Consider the following 21,934-nt stretch of genomic DNA (forward strand, 5'->3'; position numbering starts at 1 on the left):
AGCTGTCCGCCATCTGGATGGGTAGGGTTTCTAAGCCAGGGTAGTATACGCAGCATCACCTGATACCCTATATGCTGTATTGCCTGAATGAAAGGGAAATTTATTTATTTTATTTATATATTTATATATATATATATATATATATATATATATATATATATATATATATATATATATATATATATATATATACACACACACACACACACACACACACACACACATATATATATATATATATATTAGGGCTGGACGATAATGACATTTTCAGCTGTGTCTGTAAATTATCACGATAATCGTTATTTATTGACCAAATAATTACATAAAAAAATTGTAATTTATCAAATTTATACTTGAGCAGCATAACAACAGCCTTTCTAAGTCAGTATAAGAATACACCTATTGTAATTTGTATATTAATAAAGTATGTACTTTTCCTATAAATCTCTCTCTCTCACACACACACACACACACACACACACACACAAAGCTTATTCTTCCCAGTGCAGTGCATAGGCTGCAGTATAGTACTCCTGTCTTTACTGTGGTTTAAAATAAAGAAGCAACAGAAGCAACAAAGTTGTTTAGGTTATATTAAGCATTTGCCATATGGTTGTGTTTTTTTTTGTTTGTTTTGTCATTTTCTTTTTGCAGTTACATTCAATTTACATAAAAAAAATAAATCCTGTGTCAAAATGTTTAACAGTCAAAAGGTCCACCTTTATGAATTCATTTTAAAGTGAGCTAGCGTTTCTTCAATTTTACAAACAATATTTGTGTTATGATAGAAAACCAGTCATGCTTTGCCAGTGTACAACTTATTAATACGAAACCCTGACGTAAAGTTAAAAGTCTCAGCACATTGTTTAAACTAAAAACTAAACTTCCCAATGTACGCAGTGCTCACACAGATCATGTTGTACGCCTCATGCAGACAGTTCAGTGCCGCTTCCTGCTTCATTGGGTCACAGACGATAATTACGATTATCGATAATTTTTCAACACGATGAATTTATCGCTGCAAAAAATTATCGATATTTTCGATTGTTCCAACCCTTATATATATATATATTATATATATATATATATTATATATATATACATATATACATATATATATATATATACATATATATATATATACATATATATATATATATATATATATATATATATATATATATATATATAATATACATACATACATACATACATATATATATAAATATATAAATATATATATATATATATATATATATATATATAAAACCGTCTCCGCCGGTTTTCAGCCATGGTGATCTCCAATACCTGTTGGTCAGTTTAATTTTATACCTCAGAGTTCATTTTTAATTAATGTGTTGCAAGATAAATTAGTTGAAACAGTATTCACTAGTAACGACATGACACCCCACTAATGACATTTGAAAAACAATGTGGGCAAGAGCAGTAAAACACATTAACCAACCAGGCACAATTTATTTTGCTTTATTACAGCAGCTAAGATTCACTTGTGTACCAGTTCTCTGCGCATGGAAACCACATTCACAAAATTTCACTAGTAATCTTCAAACTTCACACATAGCTAATTTACATATCAACCCCCACCTTTCCCATTCATTTGCATGACGTTGGGTGAAAAGCCCAGTTTACTCGAGTAAAATAAACAGAGCGAATGGAAACCTAAAAAAGCATTTTACACAAGACATTTTTTGAGCAAATGTGGCATGGAAACGCCACCATTCTGTACCAATCTCATCTATTTATTTATTTATTTAGTTATTCATTGTGTGCCTTTGAGATTAAAATATGACTTCACAACTTAATGAGTAAAACACGGCATCATTAAGTGGGATTTGTAAATGTTTCAATTTCAGTCATGTAGCTTTGTTTAAATTACTAGCAGGATGTTCCCAATTATAGATTTTATTTCCTTTTAATGCAGTTTATTTTCAATACTTTGCTTTCAAACTTTTTTTCATATTGTATGGTGCCACACACAAAATCGAAACGTCAATAAGCCTGCCATTGGGAGATAAGAATGTCCTTTAGTAAGGAATAAACTTAATTTGTGGACAATATATTAAATGTAGTTAAAATATCTCTCTACTCTAGATCTTCTTGCCTCATCTGCCTAACAGTAATGTTTGTTTAATATTTGGTACATCGGTATGTACTGATGTACCATGAAATAAAACGGCTAAACAGATATCCAAAATGAATATGTAATGCATATTTTTAAATGTTGGCATTAATAATAATAATAAAAAAAAAAGTTAAAATTACAAAAGAAACTGATCCCAATGGCATAATTTTCTCAGAGACAAACCGTGTATATCAAGGGCCATCCAAATGTATCTGAGGACTTGGCGTGCATCCAGAAACTCCCCTTGGACAGCAAGACACAAATTGGATGCATTTCTGCTTTGATTGCATTGAAAATACTGAAGATTTGCCACAGATACAGATCTCTTTGCACAATGCTTTGGGGACGTGCTCTGTTTTCAATTACAATTCAGCATATGTGAGTATTTCTTCTGCAGCCAACTCTACTATCAACTGCCTCTGACATTATCTTAAAGGAAACACATTTATAGACTTCTTAACCGTACACAAAGTGAAATTTATTTGAAACCTCAGGCAATGTATTCGTTTTTGTGACTGTGAAAACAAGTTAGAACTTAACCCATTGATTCAAAAGGAGTAGCCGGTTAAAGCATTGGCTTCACCCGAGGTTATGATAGAGCCTACCTGGGCCTAACATCTTTTCAAAGAAATATAGTATTCATTAAGATACCATTGCTAGTCTCTTAATAGTTTGTGGTCTTTTCAAACAACATGTACTGGTAATTTGATAACTGTCTGTTCATCTTGAATGAATGAATGAATGAATGAATGAATGAATGAATGAATGAATGAATGAATGAATGAATGAATGAATGAATGAATGAATGAATGAATGAATGAATGAATGAATGAATGAATGAATGAATGAATGAATGAATGAATGAATGAATGAATGAATGAATGAATGAATGAATGAATGAATGAATGAATGAATGAATGAATGAATGAATGAATGAATGGTCCAGTGGTTAAAGAAAAGGGCTTGTAACCAGGAGGTCCCCGGTTCAAATCCCACCTCAGCCACTGTGTGACGCTGAGCAAATCACTTAACCTCTTTGTGCTCCGTCTTTCGGGTGAGACGTAATTGTAAGTTACTCTGCATAGTTCACACACCCTAGTCTCCAAGTCGCCTTTGATAAAGGCGTCTGCTAAATAAACAAATAATAATGAAAGAATGAATGTCTGACCTTCCCTGGATAAACACTTACATTATACAAAACTTCTAACATGTCACTTGATAGTTAAATAAATAAAGATATTATTATTATGTCATCAAATGTCAAACTGTAGTTTTTGTAGTATAACATACATCCATTTGCATATTACTGAGGTTGAGGAAGAGGGATGCGAGGAATGTGGGAATGAGTGCACATGCCGCACACATAGCCCACGTGTGTTGCAGAGCACAGCTGAGATGAAAGCAGAAGACACCACTAACATTTTTTAAATACTGAAATATACAGGCTTCCTGAAACATGTGTAAAAGCTGCTGGCAGTGGAACACAGTATTTAAATCAGTGAGACCGTATAAACTACTGCAAGCAATGACAGAATAAACAAATGTATTTTTGTGTAATATTTTATTTATGCTAATAAATGCCATATTTATAACCAATTTGGTTTGATGTGGTTTACAGTATAGGTTTATTTTTTAGCAGACCGCTTTTTTCACACTGCGCACTCACCATGCAGCTACCCAAGAGCTACAGCGTCGGAGGACAACGCAGCTCTCGGGCAGCTTACAGGCAAGCCCGCAGGCGCCCGGCCAGACTACAGGGGTCGCTGGTGCACGGTGAGCCGAGGACACCCTGGCCGACCTAACCCTACCTCCCCCTGGGAGACGCTCGGCCAATTGTGCCCTGCCGTCTGGGAGCTCCCGTCCACGGTCGGTTCTGGAATAGCCTGGACTCAAACTCAAAGTCCAGACTATAGTGCGCATCCTGATCTTTAAAAACGCAGGACATAGATATATTATATAAACCAGAAGTCACATTTAATGTTAATTTTCCCAAAGCTTGCAAGGAGAGAAAATGACAAAATGGAGGTAGCCATTACTGTTAATTTCAAACAAAATCTAAAAATCTAGTGCTCCGCAGTGTGTTGCAGGCATTTTCTTATGCTAAGGCAGAGTTAGTAGCCTGCTTGTTGCTATGTGAAGTATGCAGAGGAATGTAATGTTATGTTAAGAACCAATATCGGGGCAGCAAAAACAGTGTGCGTTATCAATAGGAACTTGTAATACAACAAACTCATTACAGGGATGACAAAGTGCATAGGATGCATCACAGCACGTTTTGCACTGCTGTGTGGCTTTCCAGAAACTACGGTACAATAAAGAGCTACATATTCTTTAGACAAGGATCTAAAGAAATCTTCCATGTGAAACAAGCAAAAAATATTAATGGAAAAATCACATGAAAGGGACTTTAATTGCCAAGACTTTAAAATAGTCTTTTGGGGCACTCCCTATAGTGATGCTACTCATAGCTGTACTACTGAAACCCTGCTTTTACAATCTAAATATGTGAAGGTTCCAAGTACAAGTCCAACCTGAGGGAAATGTCACCACTCACTAGTGCTTGGAACACGGATACAAAACCAGCACCCCAACATCACACATCATTCAAAGGTAGAGAAAGGTTACAGTTGCTATTTTATATTGGTGTTCTTTGTCCCTGTGCACAATGTCATATTCATAAACTTCCTTAGGTAGAGTTCCTTATGCAGTGGTACTTCAATGAAACATTACATCGGTGGTTTGAATTCAAATTTAATAAATAAACTAATTAAAACAAGAGACCCCCAAACACACACAGATCTTACACTAGGGGCTTGTTCAACATTTGGGATCGTTTAATAGAAGTCTTATCTACAGAACATGAAGGGATTGGAAATGTATGCCAGATCTTAATCATTCAGACCCAACTGCCACTGTTTCAAAAGACTCAAACTGTAGCAGGTGCATTTAACTACTTAAGACAAAGACAGGGAATATCTTGCCATTAATAAATAAAGTGTTCAAATAAACTTTCACACACTTAATTTAAATTTAGCTAAGTGGATATTGCAGAAACAGAACAGTACTCTTCCTCAAAGAAATAGAACAGACATTAAGATTAACTGTATTTAAAAAAAAAAAGCAGTAAAAGTTTAAATATAATTAATAGAATGTAGAAAGCCAATTGCAATTAGTTTGAGAATAATAAAAGGATATCTGCATCCTGACAGAAAACTGAGGAAGTCTGGGCTAACCACTGCACTATTCATTCCCAAGGTACAAGGGATCCATTTTACAAAGCTAGAAAGTAAAATGACCTTCTAACAGTGCTAAATGGATATATAAGGGCATACAGCCCATACTCCACTGAAATGAACAGCTCTTCACACTACCCCATGACAAGTAGCACATTTTAATCCTGCGGAAGTAACTGAAAAGGTAGCTGTTAACAAAATGCAAAAATATGAAAGGAACTCCGGCTTTTGCATTTTAATGATGCTTAATCTGTTAAAATGAGCACCACATTTTTACCCCCTCTATTTTTCTTTTACAAGGTGCATTTCTGTGCATGGGCCTTTTCATCCCAGTCTCCCAAAAGACTGCCCAGTTGTCAAAGAGAAGCCAAGTCAGCACTCAAAAGTTAATGACGTCACACTGGCAGCCATCTGACCAATCCCTGCTCTTCTGCCTCTGGCAGCTGAAACATCAATTTGTGCTTATCCCAATTGTGGAGAAAAAAAAAAAATTATATATATTATATATATATATATATATATATATATATATGAATCTATCAGTGAGACAGTACACATCACTTAAATCACCGCAACCCACTCCCAGAGTGGCCTATCTACTGCCACCTTGCATCTTCTTCAACAGGGGACCAAAATAGTTTTAAACGCTCCAAGGTTTTGGACTTGACAGACTGCTCTGAGCCTGCCTCCTCCTTCAGGAAAAAGCAAAAAAAAAAAAATCTTGAGTAAATCAACGCAACCTACCCTAGCTGGAAGCATTCTGCATTAACCCCTAGAGGGGATAGAGGGGAGGAGGAGGGGGGGTGGATGTGTTAATACACAAGAACACTGCATCAAACCAATGTACTGCTCAGCACGGCATGCGTCAGCAGTACATTCACGTTTCAACTGAAGGACAAAAGGAGGAGAGAGAGCAGCCTGTCTTGGCTGCCTGCAACACCAACACAAAGAAAAAGGAGACAGAAGGATAACAAAACAAGGGGGGGGGGGTTAAAAAAAAAAAAAAAAAATGTTGCCGTAGACGGGTTTTTCCCATGCCTCTCCCATTCTTGCTTCTGTTGCTGTTCAGGCTACTACTGCAGTCCAAGAGCCAGAAAGACATTAACCGCAACAAAAGGCTAACGCTTCAACTCACTACGTCAAAACAAAAGGGGATGCAGCAGGAGCTACAGGGGGTAAAGCAAAGGAGCTCTGTGTGTGTTGTCTTTAGCGGATTGTCAAACCGGGGCTCGTCACTGAAGATCTTTTTTTCTCTTCTTTTTATTCCAAGGGAACAAGAGAGCACACTAGAAAACCTCCTCAACATTGCTGCGCTCCCCCCGCCCCCCCCCCTTCCCACCAACCTTTAAAGAAATTGACGGATTATTGCTAACTGTGCAGGAGGCAGGCTGCAGCTGCTGCATCTACTGGATGGAGAGCTAGTTAAAAAGAAATCTAATGACTGCAATGTGCAGCTTTACGATTCAGTACGGCAAACAAACTGGAAGACAGTGGGACTGCCCAACAGCAAATTTAAGTTAAAAAGAAAATTAAGGACTGTACAATTTTCTTTTTTTTCCTGGTTTAAAATTTAGAGTTGAGCAATGGAATATTGCAAAAGGAATTCTACAGCATCCCACGTCAGCTTCCAAGGGCAATCACTGGGAGTACTGCTGGCACTGCTCTTTGGAGCAGAGAGGATCCTTGCACCTGCGTAGCCCACTGGGCCTTACCTCTATACCAAGATTGTTTAATGCTGCTGTTTCTGGATTTACTAGGAGCCATTTTGCCAGATTGTTTGAATATTCATTTTTTACTGCACAGTAAAATGAGGCTACATAATGCTTGGGGGGAAATATAATTAACACTAGAGCTGTTTAACTGTAAAGGACTTCACAGAACTACAGAGGTAGGTGTCTAAAAAAAGTGTTCCCACCGCCACCCACCCCCCATTCCTTTTCATCAATTCAATCCTTTCTTTCGCTCACTCTGTTGCTCAGATCAGCACCTCCCTGTACTGTAGATGGAAAAAAGAATCAGAGTCTTGCTTAAACCGGGATAGGGCCAGATCTCCATTCCGTGCCAAATCCCAGACGATGTTGAATTATGAACGTGCCACATCATGAGTCTCTTGTGGCAGGTAACTGTGCACCGTACCTGGAATGCCTCCCTGCTTTTTGTAGTCTACCTCATGGTACGAACGTGGAGTCTGTGTGCAGCTTCTGCCGGACCCCAGAGTTGCCCCTCAGTCTGTTCGTGCAGTAACCAGTTTAGTAAAGTGGTCTGCACACGCCGCAGTCTCAGGGAGGTCCCTCAAGGGATCCCCTCAAATACTCGGTACCTCAACCTGATGGAGAACAACATTCAAATGATCCAGGCAGACACTTTCCGGAATCTCCACCACCTGGAAGTGCTGCAGTTGGGGAGGAACTCCATTCGCCAGATAGAGGTTGGTGCTTTTAATGGTTTGACCAGTTTGAACACGTTGGAGCTGTTTGATAACCGCTTAACAGTTATTCCAAGTGGAGCATTTGAGTATTTGTCCAAACTGCGGGAATTATGGCTCAGGAATAACCCCATTGAGAGCATACCCTCTTACGCTTTCAATAGGGTGCCATCTTTGATGCGTTTGGATTTGGGAGAGTTAAGAAAACTGGAGTATATATCAGAAGGTGCTTTTGAGGGATTATACAACTTGAAATACCTTAATCTTGGAATGTGTAACATTAGAGAAATGCCAAACCTCAACCCATTAGTTGGGCTGGAGGAACTAGAGATGTCTGAAAATCATTTTCCTGAAATAAAACCTGGATCCTTTCAGGGTCTTAAATCTCTGAAAAAACTCTGGATTATGAACTCACAAATCAACCTGATTGAACGGAATGCTTTTGATGACCTCACAGCACTGGTGGAATTGAACCTTGCCCATAACAACCTGACCTCTTTGCCCCATGACCTTTTTTCACCCCTGAGATACCTTGTAGAATTACATCTGCACCACAATCCGTGGAACTGTGACTGTGACATTGTTTGGCTTTCGTGGTGGCTGCGTGAATACATCCCCACAAACTCGACATGCTGCGGCCGCTGCCACTCTCCACCCTACATGAGGGGCAAATACTTAGTGGAGGTTGAACGGAGCACTTTCCAGTGTTCAGCCCCCTTTATTGTGGACGCTCCTCGGGATGTAAACATCTCAGAAGAACGAGTGGCCGAGCTCAAGTGTCGCACGGCCTCCATGTCTTCTGTTAGGTGGTTGCTGCCAAATGGCACAATATTAAGTCATGGGTCAAATCACCCACGAATATCAGTTCTAAATGATGGAACACTAAACTTCTCGCGTGTTTTATTAACGGATACTGGGATCTACACATGCATGGTCACCAATGTGGCGGGAAATTCAAATGCCTCAGCCTATCTCAACGTCAGCACGGCTGAGCTGAATACGTCCAATTTGAGCTACTTCACGACTGTCACGGTGGAAATTGTAGATCCAACATCAGAGGACATTCCGCCGAAGATAAAGGCAGTTACAACGCCTTCTACGGAATACAAACCAGCATTTATATCCACTCCTACTGTCCTGCTCCACAACACCAAGACGCCAAAACAGGTGTCAGTCCTCACTTCGAACGGCACAGAAAGACCGCCTGCTAGCTTGGATGAGGTCATGAAGACCACCAAAATCATAATTGGCTGCTTTGTGGCGGTCACACTTCTGGCCGCTGTTATGTTAATAGTATTTTACAAACTGCGCAAGCGACACCAGCTGAGGAGCACAGTCACCGCTGCCAGGACTATAGAGATTATCCAAGTGGACGAGGATGTTCCCACAGCAGCATCGGCCACCGGTATACCGGGAGAAGGGGCGGTTGTATTACCCACCATCCAGGACCACATGAACTACAACACCTACAAACCAGCACATGGGGTTCACTGGACAGAGAACAGCATTGGCAACTCTCTTCACACCACGGCCAGCACCATCACCACTATTCATGAGCCCTATATAATACAAACTCACACCAAGGAGAAGGTACAGGAGACACAGATTTAACATTCCCCCCACCCTTTCCTCATTATAAAATGCAATAGAGTGCACAAAAAAGACAGCAACTTTTTTTGTACAGAGTGCAAAATTAAGACTGTTTTTCTTGTATATGCTTATATATATATATATATAAAAAAAAAAAAAAATCTACTATGAGCTGGTAAGAGAAGCAGATTATATAATAAATTTCAACTATTTTCTAACTTGTAACTTCTATTTAAAAACAAACAAAGAACAAGCTGTTAAGATACTGTTATGACAGAAATGTGGGTGGACCTGTTTAAAAGGGCATTCTGTAATTTTTAGTTGAAGCTATATAGGATGCAGTAAATACCCATTTATACCGAGAAGTCTTTCTAAAAAGCCCAGAATCAATATTTACAGGTTTATCTTGTAAAAGCACCAAGAATTTGTACTGTGCCAAATGTTATAAATGCAATAAAAGGATTTTTTTTTTTGTTGAAAAAACAACAATTTAAAAAATGCATTTTTAGATCCATTTTTGTAGTGTAAAAAATAAGCAATCAAAGTCCAGACAGATTGGCGTAGCTATCAGCCAAATAGTTTCAGACTGCACCATATTTCTGCAGCTATGACTTAACTCTCCAATTGCTGGGTATGTTTGTTTTTTTAACACTAAAGAGGCAAGGTCAGTTTTACTTTGGTCCAAAAGCTAAACAAAACTATCATTTTCTAATTAAATTAAGCACTGCAGTAAAAGTGTTGTTTCTAAAGCAAATTAATTGTGGTTTAGCTTCATGATTTGGGATTGACAGTAACAAGAAAAGAAAAAAAAGTCTCTACTATGGCATGCTGGTATTCATTGAATTAGGACCATACAGAACCTTTTTAAAACTAAAATAAAATAAACTGGAGCTATTTAATTATTGGGTGAAAATAACTGCATTGGAAATGTGATGTCAAACAAAGGAAAGTACAGTATATCATTCTAGCAGCTTGTTTCATAAAAATAATAATTGTTCTGCAGGATAACTTGGTATTACTGATATGTCAGTTCATGAAGATGATCATGTTTCTAATTGTTTAAGGCTGTGAAAAATCCGTCGATAACATTTTAAAAGATGGCTGGCTGGTCAGCATTATTGGGATATGATCTCTGAATGATTCACTGTAAATAACTACAGTCCTTTAATTTCAGGCAAGGAAAGCAATTTAAAATGAGAACAAACTAAAGAATGATCAAATTGTACTAAATAAAATAAAATGTTCAAACTGACTGCAGTTTTACTCAAGGCAATAACATTAAATAAGAATTTTTATTTTATTATTTTCACGGCAGTATGCTCACATACAGAAAAAATGTGAAATAATAAATTAGCAGTGGCATTTTTGAGATATGAATGCAAGTGTTAAATATTACTACTGTTCTGTTTTTGGTATTTTATATTCCATTTATAAATACCTTTATACAATTATAAAATGACACTCAATACAAATAAGCATTTTCAACCAAAGCAGAATTAGATTTATATAACATAGCAATTATTAGGCTAAATTAAATCTAGCCTAATAATAGCCCGACCCCACCCTCCCACAATTATGGTAGTTATGACAAAAGACAATTAAACACAATAATTTTGTAATCCTTGTTAATTCCATGTGATCTTTTTCATATTTTTTCTATTTCTATAGTGCCTCAGACAGGGATTAAAGAATAATGGTCACTGAGTTATCTAACTTGCGGCAGATCAACATTGTTGTCTGCTAAAATCATGTTTTGATGGATTCATTTTAGCTAGGGGCGCTTAAAACATGTATTCATTAGAGGCTTTTTTTTATTGTAATACCTTCCTAAGAGGCATACATAAAAAACAGAACATGTTGTTATATTGAAAAACTGTTTCTTCACATTTGAGACAAATGTACTTGAATAGACTATGAAGCAGAACTATCGGCTCTGTTTAATTTGGAAGTTTTTCCATTGTGTGGTCATAATGCTGTTCTACGGGAATCAGTCAAAGAACAAATCCAGTCATCTATGGCACTTAGCAATTGTTTTTTTGGAGGGGGGGGGGGGGGGGAGTTCTATGCATGAAGCATCAAAAAAGCAAAGCCAAAAGACAAGTCAACCTTCCTCAAAGCTGAAAGGCATCCATTTGCAACTCCCAGTAGCCAAAGCAACTCAAAAGGGGTAACACAGTGAAGATATTCTATTGTAATCTCCTTTATGTGTTTCATTAACTGTTACATAAAACTCTTTGAACCTCAAGGTAAAGCAAGTTATGCGTTATATTCAAAGATGAGGATTCAAAACTCAGGGATTGTATAGGATTAAGAAAAAAACAATTAAAAAGGGAGGTAAGGTTAAGCAAAGGGCATTTTTAATTAAAAAAAAAAAAAATAAAAACACCCAAGGAAACCAGGAGATGGCATTTAGGATCCAGATAGATATATAGATATTTATCTGCAGCCAATATGAGAACACTACATATCTGCAGAGTATTATTTGTGTGTGTGTGTGTGTATATATATATATATATATATACATATATACACACACACACACACATACTCAAAAATAAAATCACAGCTGCAGATATACACATTTAAAAGACCCTTTAAAAAAGTATCCATGAAACATTCCTCATGCTGTGTTTATTTATGATTTATACAGGCCAATATGTCCAACATTTTACAGTATCACAAATTCCACATTTTCTTGACACAGTTGTGAGGGGTTCAAAATTTGCAGTCTTTGCCAATTGATATACACAAAGCAAATAAAAGCCTGACAGTGCCCTAGCCAGACATTCAAGATTTGTATCAATTAATGAAGTTTTCACAGTGTTTTGCAGTGCTCCTCAGTTTCTCCCTGCCGATAGCAGGCTTTGTGCTCCGACACCTATTGTAAAATATGATCCATGGGCCTCTATTCTACGCAATGGTCCGTTGCTGACGCATCTTATTTTTGCTGATATTTCCCATGCCAGGTCTCAGACACATTTATATTATACTATTATATACACCTCTCCTTTAGTGAGGCTTTCTACATTCTACTTTCAGACTAAGGGCCCATCAACAAAAAAATAGTTTGGCAATGTTCATCCTCCTAATTCTAATACCATAAAGAAAAAGACAAGTACAAAAGGGCTTTATGAACAGCCATATTCTATAAACAGCTGGTTTGTAGGTGATCTAGCAAATTGTATAGGCTAATAATTTAATTAGACGAATGTTTCGGCTAGTGCCTTCTTCAGAGTACTGGATTTGGATAATGCACACATTATTTACAGATCCAAAGCAGGTTTCCTAAAACCCATTTGTATTTCATTGTTTTTCTTTTAAATTAAATCTGCAATGGTACAGGGCAAAATGAATGCCACTGTAAAAAGAGACTAACCAGATCATCCTCTAGATGGTGCATTCATTTTATTAATCATCCTTAAAACAAGTGCAAGAATGTAGGTCTAATATTTTTATAAAAAATATATTGCATGTTGTGAAAGTTATTAAAAGCAAAAAACACATTACTTTGCCACATTTCTGCAATTGATCTAAACTGTTTATCAAATCGTGGGTCTTCATTTTAAGATATATCTGAAAAACATAAATAAGCTTTAGTTCTAGACCTATGGTAAGCCTTGACTAATCAATATGAATCCACGAATGTGGAAGTAGGAATTAATATTGCAATACTTTTTCATTTTTAGCCTTAATTGTAAAATAGATATGGATGTCACCATATATCTACTGTGCACAGGAGAGAAGCTACTAGGACCTTTTGAACATTAAATTTATCTTTTGTTCACTGTCTAATTATGAAAGATTTCTAAGACGATTTTATTTACTCTGATCCTTTGCATTAATATTTCATGATGGGAATTTGCTATTTTTTTAAAAGCACTATGTTAAGTACATAAAAATATGACAATGCAAGACTGACAGGGATGCAGCAAGCTATAATGTGGAATAGCAGGGGCCCCAGGCTAGTTACCCCCTTGTGCCTCAGTTTTATCAACTGAACCTGTATACAAAAGACACACTAACAATTGTTAAGTTGTATTAAACAATATACACAAAAAAAAAAAAGATGAGTTTGAACATCTTGGTGACAAATCTTTGCTTTAAATTTACTAACTTAGTTTAAATTCACAATCAAATAGCTCAGATATGCATGCATGAATAATGCAGCTTTCAGCAGGCCTGATGAACACAAAGTTCTAATAGAAACAATTTGCTCTCCATTTTAATAATGAAAATTACTAGAATTTAGAAGTGTGCCGAACGACAGCCACGGTGGAATGTAGCACTGCTCATGGTGAAGAACGTTAAAACCGAATGAAGAGTCTGATTAATATTAAATCTGTAACAGTTCACCAATACTCAAGCACTAAAAGGGTATCCTTGAATGAGATTGTCCAATGAAAACAAAAGATTACAATATATATTAGTTGCAAATGACTAAAATTAACACAATTACATTGCTACATTTAAAGTAAAATCTTAGTATTTCACATGAAATGCTCATGTTTGTCAAAACAGTCATTGATTTTAAAAGATGTATACAAACTATGATCAAGATATGCTTGGAAAGAAATCAAAAAAAAAAAATTGGGGGATTTAGGGGAGATTACATTTAAAGTTTATTTTTATTTTTTTATTTTTTTATTTAAGGAGAATGTTTATGGAAGGAAAATGGTCAAGGTTTACAAATAAGTGTAGTTCTTCCCAGCCACCCTATTACAATAAAATGTCCCTTGGGATCCTGCCCTGCATTGCTTCAAATCGTATCAACATTTACTGCACGTTTAATTAGAACAGGCCTCCTTTAGTCCCAAAAGGCACATTTTTGTGAATGTGCATCTGCAAAGCAAGTTAATTTAGCAGAAATCTGCAGTTTTGGATGGGTGGCCAAACAATTTATTTCGCTAAACTTAAAATGGGTGGGTGGGGGGGGGAGAGTAAATTAGGCAATTTCTTAAGGCGCCAAATGCAATATGTCTCAATAATGTACTACAAGCACATTGCTTCATATTATAGAATTGCAGAGTAATTTCCGTTGGTGTGTAATAAATGTGTTTTAGTGTTGCAATTATTAGGAGGCCCATCTTAGAATTTCGTAATTAAGGAATGACATTCTAAGAAAAACTTAAGTATTAAGCTTATAAATGTAACCTAGAACTATATAGTAAGCATAAAGGTCCTTTCACACTAAGTGCGTCACGTCAAAGCATCAGGGTAACATTCTCTTTTTAGAATACTGTACATCTTATGGAATGTTTCAGGTACTATGCGATTATGAGGATCCTCTGTGTATGTGCTCTGGTTTAACCTGAAATGACGCTTTTTTTAATTTATTCTTCAGTCTGAAATTCTACAAGCTCTAAACACTCCATAATAAATATGACTTTACGGAAACTTGTTTTCACAAAAAACATTCTGGATTTTTGAAAACATTTATTGAACAAAAGCAGATATAATAATGGTAGGTGTCATGCAGTGAAAATTGCTATCCTGCAGGTTTTCCTTAGTGAGCTTCAATTCAACACACAACACATAAAATTTGCCAAGTATACAAATATTCCTACAACAGGTTCTCTCATTTTACAACTGGTTCTCTCATTTAACTATATTAGTAATTAACCCATTTCCTCTACATAAACAATAATAAATAAATAAATAAATAAATAAATAAATAAATAAATAAATAAATAAATATACATAAATAAATCTAACAGCATAAAAAAATTAATCTAACAGAGAAAGGAATAACTACTGCGGACTCAGTTATACAACGGTACTTAACTAGGGACTGTAATATAGCTCAACAGAATCCCAATTTGGTTATACATCTAAATACTGCATATGGTAGACTGATCAAATTTGGTTTCCTCCTTCAAACCAAGAACAGATATTTCCTAAGATAATGGATTACATTCCAATTCTAATGATTCTAAATAGTTAAGGAGACATACATCCATTTAACCTCCAAATTAAACTGTAAATTAGTTTAATGGCTTACGTTGACTTAGACCCAATTAAAATGAAGATTAATTTAATGTGTTTGTGGTTCAGTGAAGACACCGGACCCTAAGCCAGATGGCCAATTTTTTTTTTTTTTTTTTTTAATTCACACACGGATAACCTAGAAATAAATGTTACACCAAATCACCTTGCATTATGTGTGAGGTGCTGTCCTATTGAAGGCATGCTCTTTCAAATAAGAAATAGACATTGGTCAATTAAAATGGTTTTCCATGGTTTATCTACAGACATGTTTAATAATACTCCATCTATAGCAATTACAATAAAAAATAAATAAAATAAAATTACAAAAAAACACTAACACAGCAGATGACAAACAAAATATGCTTCATGGTTTAGGATTTCTTTTACTTGTTTTTAAGAACTTGCTTATCAACCAGTCTCCGACAAAGTCGCATAAAGAATGTATGCTACACAGAAGCTTGTTATGTTTAAAAATTAAATAAAAGCACATAAGTCAGTGCTGGGAATCAATGTACTTCATATCTCAATCTCTCCGGCTTAGTGGTAAAAACCGAGGGGGGTCATTCCATACACAAATAAAGCTGTAACGGACGACTTTTTCACCTTGGGACAGGAGTAGCTTATCCCTCAAGGACAACACTTTGCTAAAAAAAGCATGTGACTGCTATTGCTATATTACCTTACGAGAAACACTATTCTGATCCTCTGGGGTACAACAGAGACATTTTCAGGAGCTCAAGTCTGCTAACACTGCTAAAAGAAAACTGCCAGGCACCACAAGGAGTGCCAGGTAAGCACTGCTAGCTGTTACCCTAGAGGACTCAAGACAGGTACAAATTCCAAGTCTGTTCACACATGTGCAATTCCAAGACCATGCTTGAAAGGATGCTACAGGAGGTGCAACAGAAAATCGCCAGTTAATGTAGAAATGTCAGCTGCATGGTTTTACACCAGAAAATTTATTATAGGACGTATAGTTCAAATGCATATCAAATGCACTGCTAGAATCTCAAAGTAAATGTTGCAGCTGAGCCCCTTAACATTTTCATCAGTGTTGCGAGAAAAGGAAAATTCAAAAACACACCCACTCCTAGGTTTTTCATTCTGTCCTTATTAACATATTTTCTGCACAGTAACAAGCAATGCTCTGAACAGAGCAGGATTTCAAAGGGATAGCAAGGCATCCAGGCAAGGTCTCATTACTGAACTCGGATGTTGAACTGAATTGATCCAAAGTGTAATGCATAAAATGTTTGGAGCTCATAGGAGTACTGGTGAAACAAGGGAACACAACAAGGTTAACAGATTATTAAAATAGCAATGTCAACTGACATTTCTTCTGCAATACTACATTTTTGATGCATCTATTTTATTTATAAATGTGTTTTTAATTTTTCTTTGTAACTATGTAACAAAGTAAATCTTGGGTAGAACTAGTTATACAAGATAAATTATGTGGATCATTCTTAGTAACAGGGTGGACAATATGCATTAATACAGCTCTACAGAATTACAGAAATGCAATGATGTTGGAATCCGTTTTTGGAGAAGGGGGTGTCACTCAAAACACTCACACTTAAGGGTGTGCCGATTCATCGATTTCACATGGTGAACTGTGATTTTTCTTGACGATGTGATTAAATCGAAAGTGACCCATGTAATCGATACTTTTTTTTTTTTTTAATTAAAATTTGGTCGGTTAACATGAGTATGCACTATTTCGCGTCTGCATCGATAATTCGAGAATAGTATTTCTTGGCATGTACTCTAGCAGCCTTAACTACCACTCACTGTGTTCAGGGTGTTTTTTTCAAGTCCGCCGGCAGCTGAGCGAAACGGAAGCAGGTTATTAATGTTGATAATCTTATCAGGGTGGCGGCGAAATTCGAAACAGCTCCAAACAGTTTAAAATCCAGTGGATTTTTATGAACCAGAATATGAACATCACTTAGTGTTCCTCGACAAAAAACTATAAATATTAAATTCTATTTGTTTTAAAAATAAATCTGCAGAGAACATTTCTTTGTCAGATTCAGAACTTTTGTTTCCAAGAACTGTGCACATTTATTTTAGTAATTATTATTTTTTCTTCTTCTTCTTATTATTATTATTATTATTATTATTATTATTATTATTATTATTATTATTATTATTATTATTATTATTATTATTATTATTATTAACAATAACAACAATAATATTATTGCTCCAGACTGCAAATGGTTGCAAATGCGACAAAACATTTGTAAACCGTTTTTTCGGGGTTAGGCGCATGTAACTCAGAAAATGCTGCCTCTCCCTTTAAAAAGCATGCGTCAATATTTAAGAATGCGCTATGACGTCTGTCTGTAAAAGGGAAAAAAACGCATATCACATATTTTAATAAACTGAAGCGTGAGAAGGACGGTAATAAAACAACAATTTCGTCAAATACAAATGCTTGTAAGTGCAGATAGGTGCTGTATTAACACCAGTAGAATACGGTAACCCCAGTTTCATGCCACAGTTGTGACGGTGACCAAAACGTGACCGAGTGTTGTGTAAAAATGTAGTAATTAATATCGTAAATAGCAGAACCAACTCGCAGCAATCTAAACTTGTTTACTGAAAAATAAAATGGTAACATGTAATCTTAAGAGCTGTCTGTGTTACATTCTGTCAGACTCCACTAACACTGAGCATGGGAGCTGCAGCATGCTATTTCCCATGTTACAGCTGTACACAAAATCAGGAGGTGCTGTCACCAATTCCAGGCATAACACTTGCAAAATATTAAATATAAAGCATGCTGACTTCACTGCAGTCATCACCTGCATAGATTAACCACTTCAGCAGAATGTGGCAACAAACAAGTGAGTACAGACATTAAGTTACTGTTTTAGTATCTTAACAAGTTGTTGTATTTTAAGCAGTTGAATATAGCAACCAACTTGCTCCTGAAGTGGCACCCACCCAGAAATTGGATTTGGTGACTTTTTTTTGTCCTATGAGCCATTGGCTCCTAAGTCAAAAACTTTGTTTGGGAGCCCTGATTTGTAATTTTGTTTTAAATAAATGTATTTTAAAGAATAAAAAGTACTTTCCCTTTTAGTTTAAAATAGAATATTCTTCATTTACTTTTTACACAACTGTAGAATAATTATCAGGAGCAGAAGTGAACGGACCACGGCTGAAAGCGTTCAAGCGTGACGAGCATCGATATAACCCACACACAGATGTTCACCATCCTATAAGTCTAATACAGTTTACTGCTTTATTATTGAGACAAGAGACTACTGTTAAGTGGCTGAAGAATACACCCGTTTGTGATGTCACTGTTTTCAACAGACTTTGCATTTGAATGGAATTCCTCAGGTTTTTTTTTTTTTTTTTTTTTTAAGGAGGTGACATCAGCCGTGCTGATATGGAGAATACAGCACGGTGAAAAAGAAAGTGGCACGAATGATATGAATATGTTTTTTCTGTCATATAATACAGAAGATGAAACATGTGCTCCGATTGACTGAAAGGGCAGTCTAATGTAACTTATCTTGCATCGATAGTGTTTAGAAAAAGGTCAGAATCCTCTAACACCACAAAATTAGACAACACGGAACAAAAAGAAAGGCAAGAACTGTATATACGTCAAACCAGCAGCAACAACACATGGAATAAGACTGCAATCTCTAAGAGTAACAACTTATCATTCACATACATATAATGAAACCACCTTCCTTAATGATGAAGCAATTAGCATTCTACTGAAAAACTGTTGATCTAAAAATCTTCACAGCTACAAAATGTGTTAAAGTGCTTAAGAACGAAAAACGTCACACCCACCAACCAAACAACAAATATTTCAATTGATAACATTAACTAATTAATTTACTATTTGTTTTTATTTCTTAAAATACAGTGAAGAGATGGGTATACAAGACAATTTGTATCCTTAGACCAAGTATAATTGTGGAACATATGTCCTCAAACCACAGTTTAGTGAAGCACCCTACAGTAGCTGGTACCCAGTGAAGGCTTCAATTATTAGATATTTAAGTTTGCGGAAAAAACAAACAAACAAATAAATAAATAAATAAAACAAGGTGGGCTAAAAAGTATTTCAGTCCAATTACAAGTCTCTATTTTTAAATCAGGTCTATGCTTGAACTGTGGATGAGAGGTCTGTGAAATAATGAAGGAAAGGAAGATTTTGGATAAAAAAAAAAAAACCATGACCCATATGTATTGATTTTAGACGAGTAAACTATTTTCCAATAATTAAGCCTCTTGAAGAAAACAGAATCTCTGCATTCAATGACCACCACTCCCCCTCCCAAAGCCAACAGGAAACTCACTCAACATCCAACCACCTGGATCACTTACACCAACACAACTGCTGCTCACTGCCTCAGCCGGGGAAACAAACAATCCCCATACCACAAACGCTAAACCATTGCCAGAAGCTGTCAAACTCAAACCCCAGTTCCAGAATGAGAAACTGACTCGGAGAACAAAGTAAACTTCACTACTGTAGAGCAATTCCTTATTTGTTTTCACAATTTAACAAAATCAAGTCAAATCATAGGAGGAGCTAATGTCCTCAACTTCACCGCTTGATACTTAACATTGGGAACTGCTTTGCTTTACTTGGGTTTGTTTTAAATCATCAGGCTACTCAGTTGTCAGTACTGGATTTGGTTTTCCACGTAAGAACGTGCCAGCTGACCTGAAGGAAAACAAGGTTAGAAAGCCGGTGGCATTATCCCATAGGTCAAAGAAAAAAAAAAAAGCAGCAAATATTTTAGTATTATTAATAAAACCACAGACCGACGCACCCTTTCTAATTCACACTCTGAGTTTGATGTAGGGTAGGTTCCTGTAGCTGTAACACAAGATCTTTAATAAACCTGCCTAATGCCTTTGTACCCAGCTACAAGCTATTTGAACACAGCAGGGAGCAGAAACCTTCTGAAAGAACACCACAGCAAATCCATGGAATGAGAATTTTATTTTGTCATCTTATTAAGATAAAATATAATCCGGTCACAGCTCGGGGCACTCAGGTAGGTCCTCATACAGTCCTCCATTTTTAATTTTAAACCATCAAGGGCACCTTTCTACCTTTTGTCTTCGCTGAATCTGCATAATCTCTTTCTTTTTTTTTTTTAACCAGAGAAATAATCCATCCCTTGACACCCCCTTGCTTAAAGGCAAAACTCTATTTTCAATTATTATGCTCAGGGCTATAGAATCTAGATGAAGGAAATTAATCCTACACTGCTTTCTCATCAATTAAGAGATTTTGTCGGTATATTATAAAAAGTAATTAATTAGTCACAACACAGCATGAAGGTGCATTATAAAAATTACCATCTAATTTATGCTGGCATAAAAAGCATTACCAAAAAAAAAATAAAAAAAAAAAATAAAAAATCAGGGGCTTGCACTGGTGCAAATCATTTCTAAACAAGTTCTAGAATGTCAGTGAAGAGGTTTTCACTTACAAGGTGATTTTCTTTCTGCAGAAGACCACATAATCCCTACAGAAATCTATGGTTGCTAGAGGCATAACACAGGAGAAAAATGGTTTAGCACAACAAATCTTTAAATGGACAGAGAACAGTAGCTATGCATGGGGTGTGCAGGGCACCGGAAACACGTTCCTGTAGTTACTGAGCATTCTGAAACTGTGGTCATTTATAAAAAGGTGACTGCATCACTCCGAGATTCATATCCTAGACCTGACATCCTAGACCTGAAGAGTTGAGAATGAGGGAGTCAGTACAGAAACCAGCAGTAATAGGTTCTAGAATTGCAACAAATACTGTATTTTATGATAAATGGCAATCCCTGGCTTATTTTTCTCCCAGTCACTTCAAATCAATAAAAGGGAAAAGGTGGATTGCTATTGATCTTGCTAACACCTCACTCTACAACACTAGACAAATTACACAGCTCAGAACAACCAGAACAATGAGTGTGTCTGAAGAGGGAAAAACAGGTTAGCAAACTTGAACCTTGAAGAAACTGGCAATTCCTTAAGATATGCGTGCTCTTAATTTTGCTGCTCCTTGTAAATTCCAGATAGTGTTAAATTACTTCAGAAATGTAACAAGTTACTGACCTTGCATAAGCTGTAACACTTAGATTACAAAACGTTCAACATATATTAAAAAGGCAGCTCACTTTAAAAAGTGCTATAAGATACCAAAAGGATTATGCACGACATGCTTAAATTGAGCTAATCTAAAACTGCCTGAATTACAAAATGTATATGATGGGGCTGCAACGAAAGGTACATTTTGACCTTCGAAGGTTCGAAACACATTACCAAAGGAAGGTTCAAACCTTCGATGGTACTCATTTGCATAATTTACTGGTGACGTCCCCATAGCTACTTGTTTATATTTGATTCAAAATCCTACTTTACAGGTAAGCCATATACATGGAATAAAACATGTATATGTAGAACAGTAATCATGTTTTTATAATTTCAATAAAAATACATGTTTAATTTACACGTAATTAATGCTGCTGGCGCATAAGCTTGCATTACAGCTGCACTAACTGCACCGGACTTAG

The 21,934-nt window shown here is 36.2% G+C and overlaps 2 protein-coding genes across 2 annotated transcripts in view; one reads left to right on the forward strand and one right to left on the reverse strand.

Moving 5' to 3' along the window:
* Nucleotides 1–21,934, reverse strand: part of LOC117415557 (staphylococcal nuclease domain-containing protein 1) — a 186,814-nt gene that overhangs the window by 85,205 nt on the left and 79,675 nt on the right. The gene's annotated exons all lie outside the window — the stretch shown is intronic.
* Nucleotides 6,171–9,874, forward strand: LOC117415559 (leucine-rich repeat-containing protein 4-like). The gene has a single exon (XM_034026069.3). The coding sequence runs from the start codon at nucleotides 7,478–7,480 to the stop codon at nucleotides 9,410–9,412; it is 1,935 nt and encodes a 644-aa protein (XP_033881960.1). The 5' UTR covers nucleotides 6,171–7,477; the 3' UTR covers nucleotides 9,413–9,874.

Source organism: Acipenser ruthenus, chromosome 7 (assembly GCF_902713425.1).
Source record: "Acipenser ruthenus chromosome 7, fAciRut3.2 maternal haplotype, whole genome shotgun sequence".
NCBI classification, from domain to species: Eukaryota; Metazoa; Chordata; class Actinopteri; order Acipenseriformes; family Acipenseridae; genus Acipenser; species Acipenser ruthenus.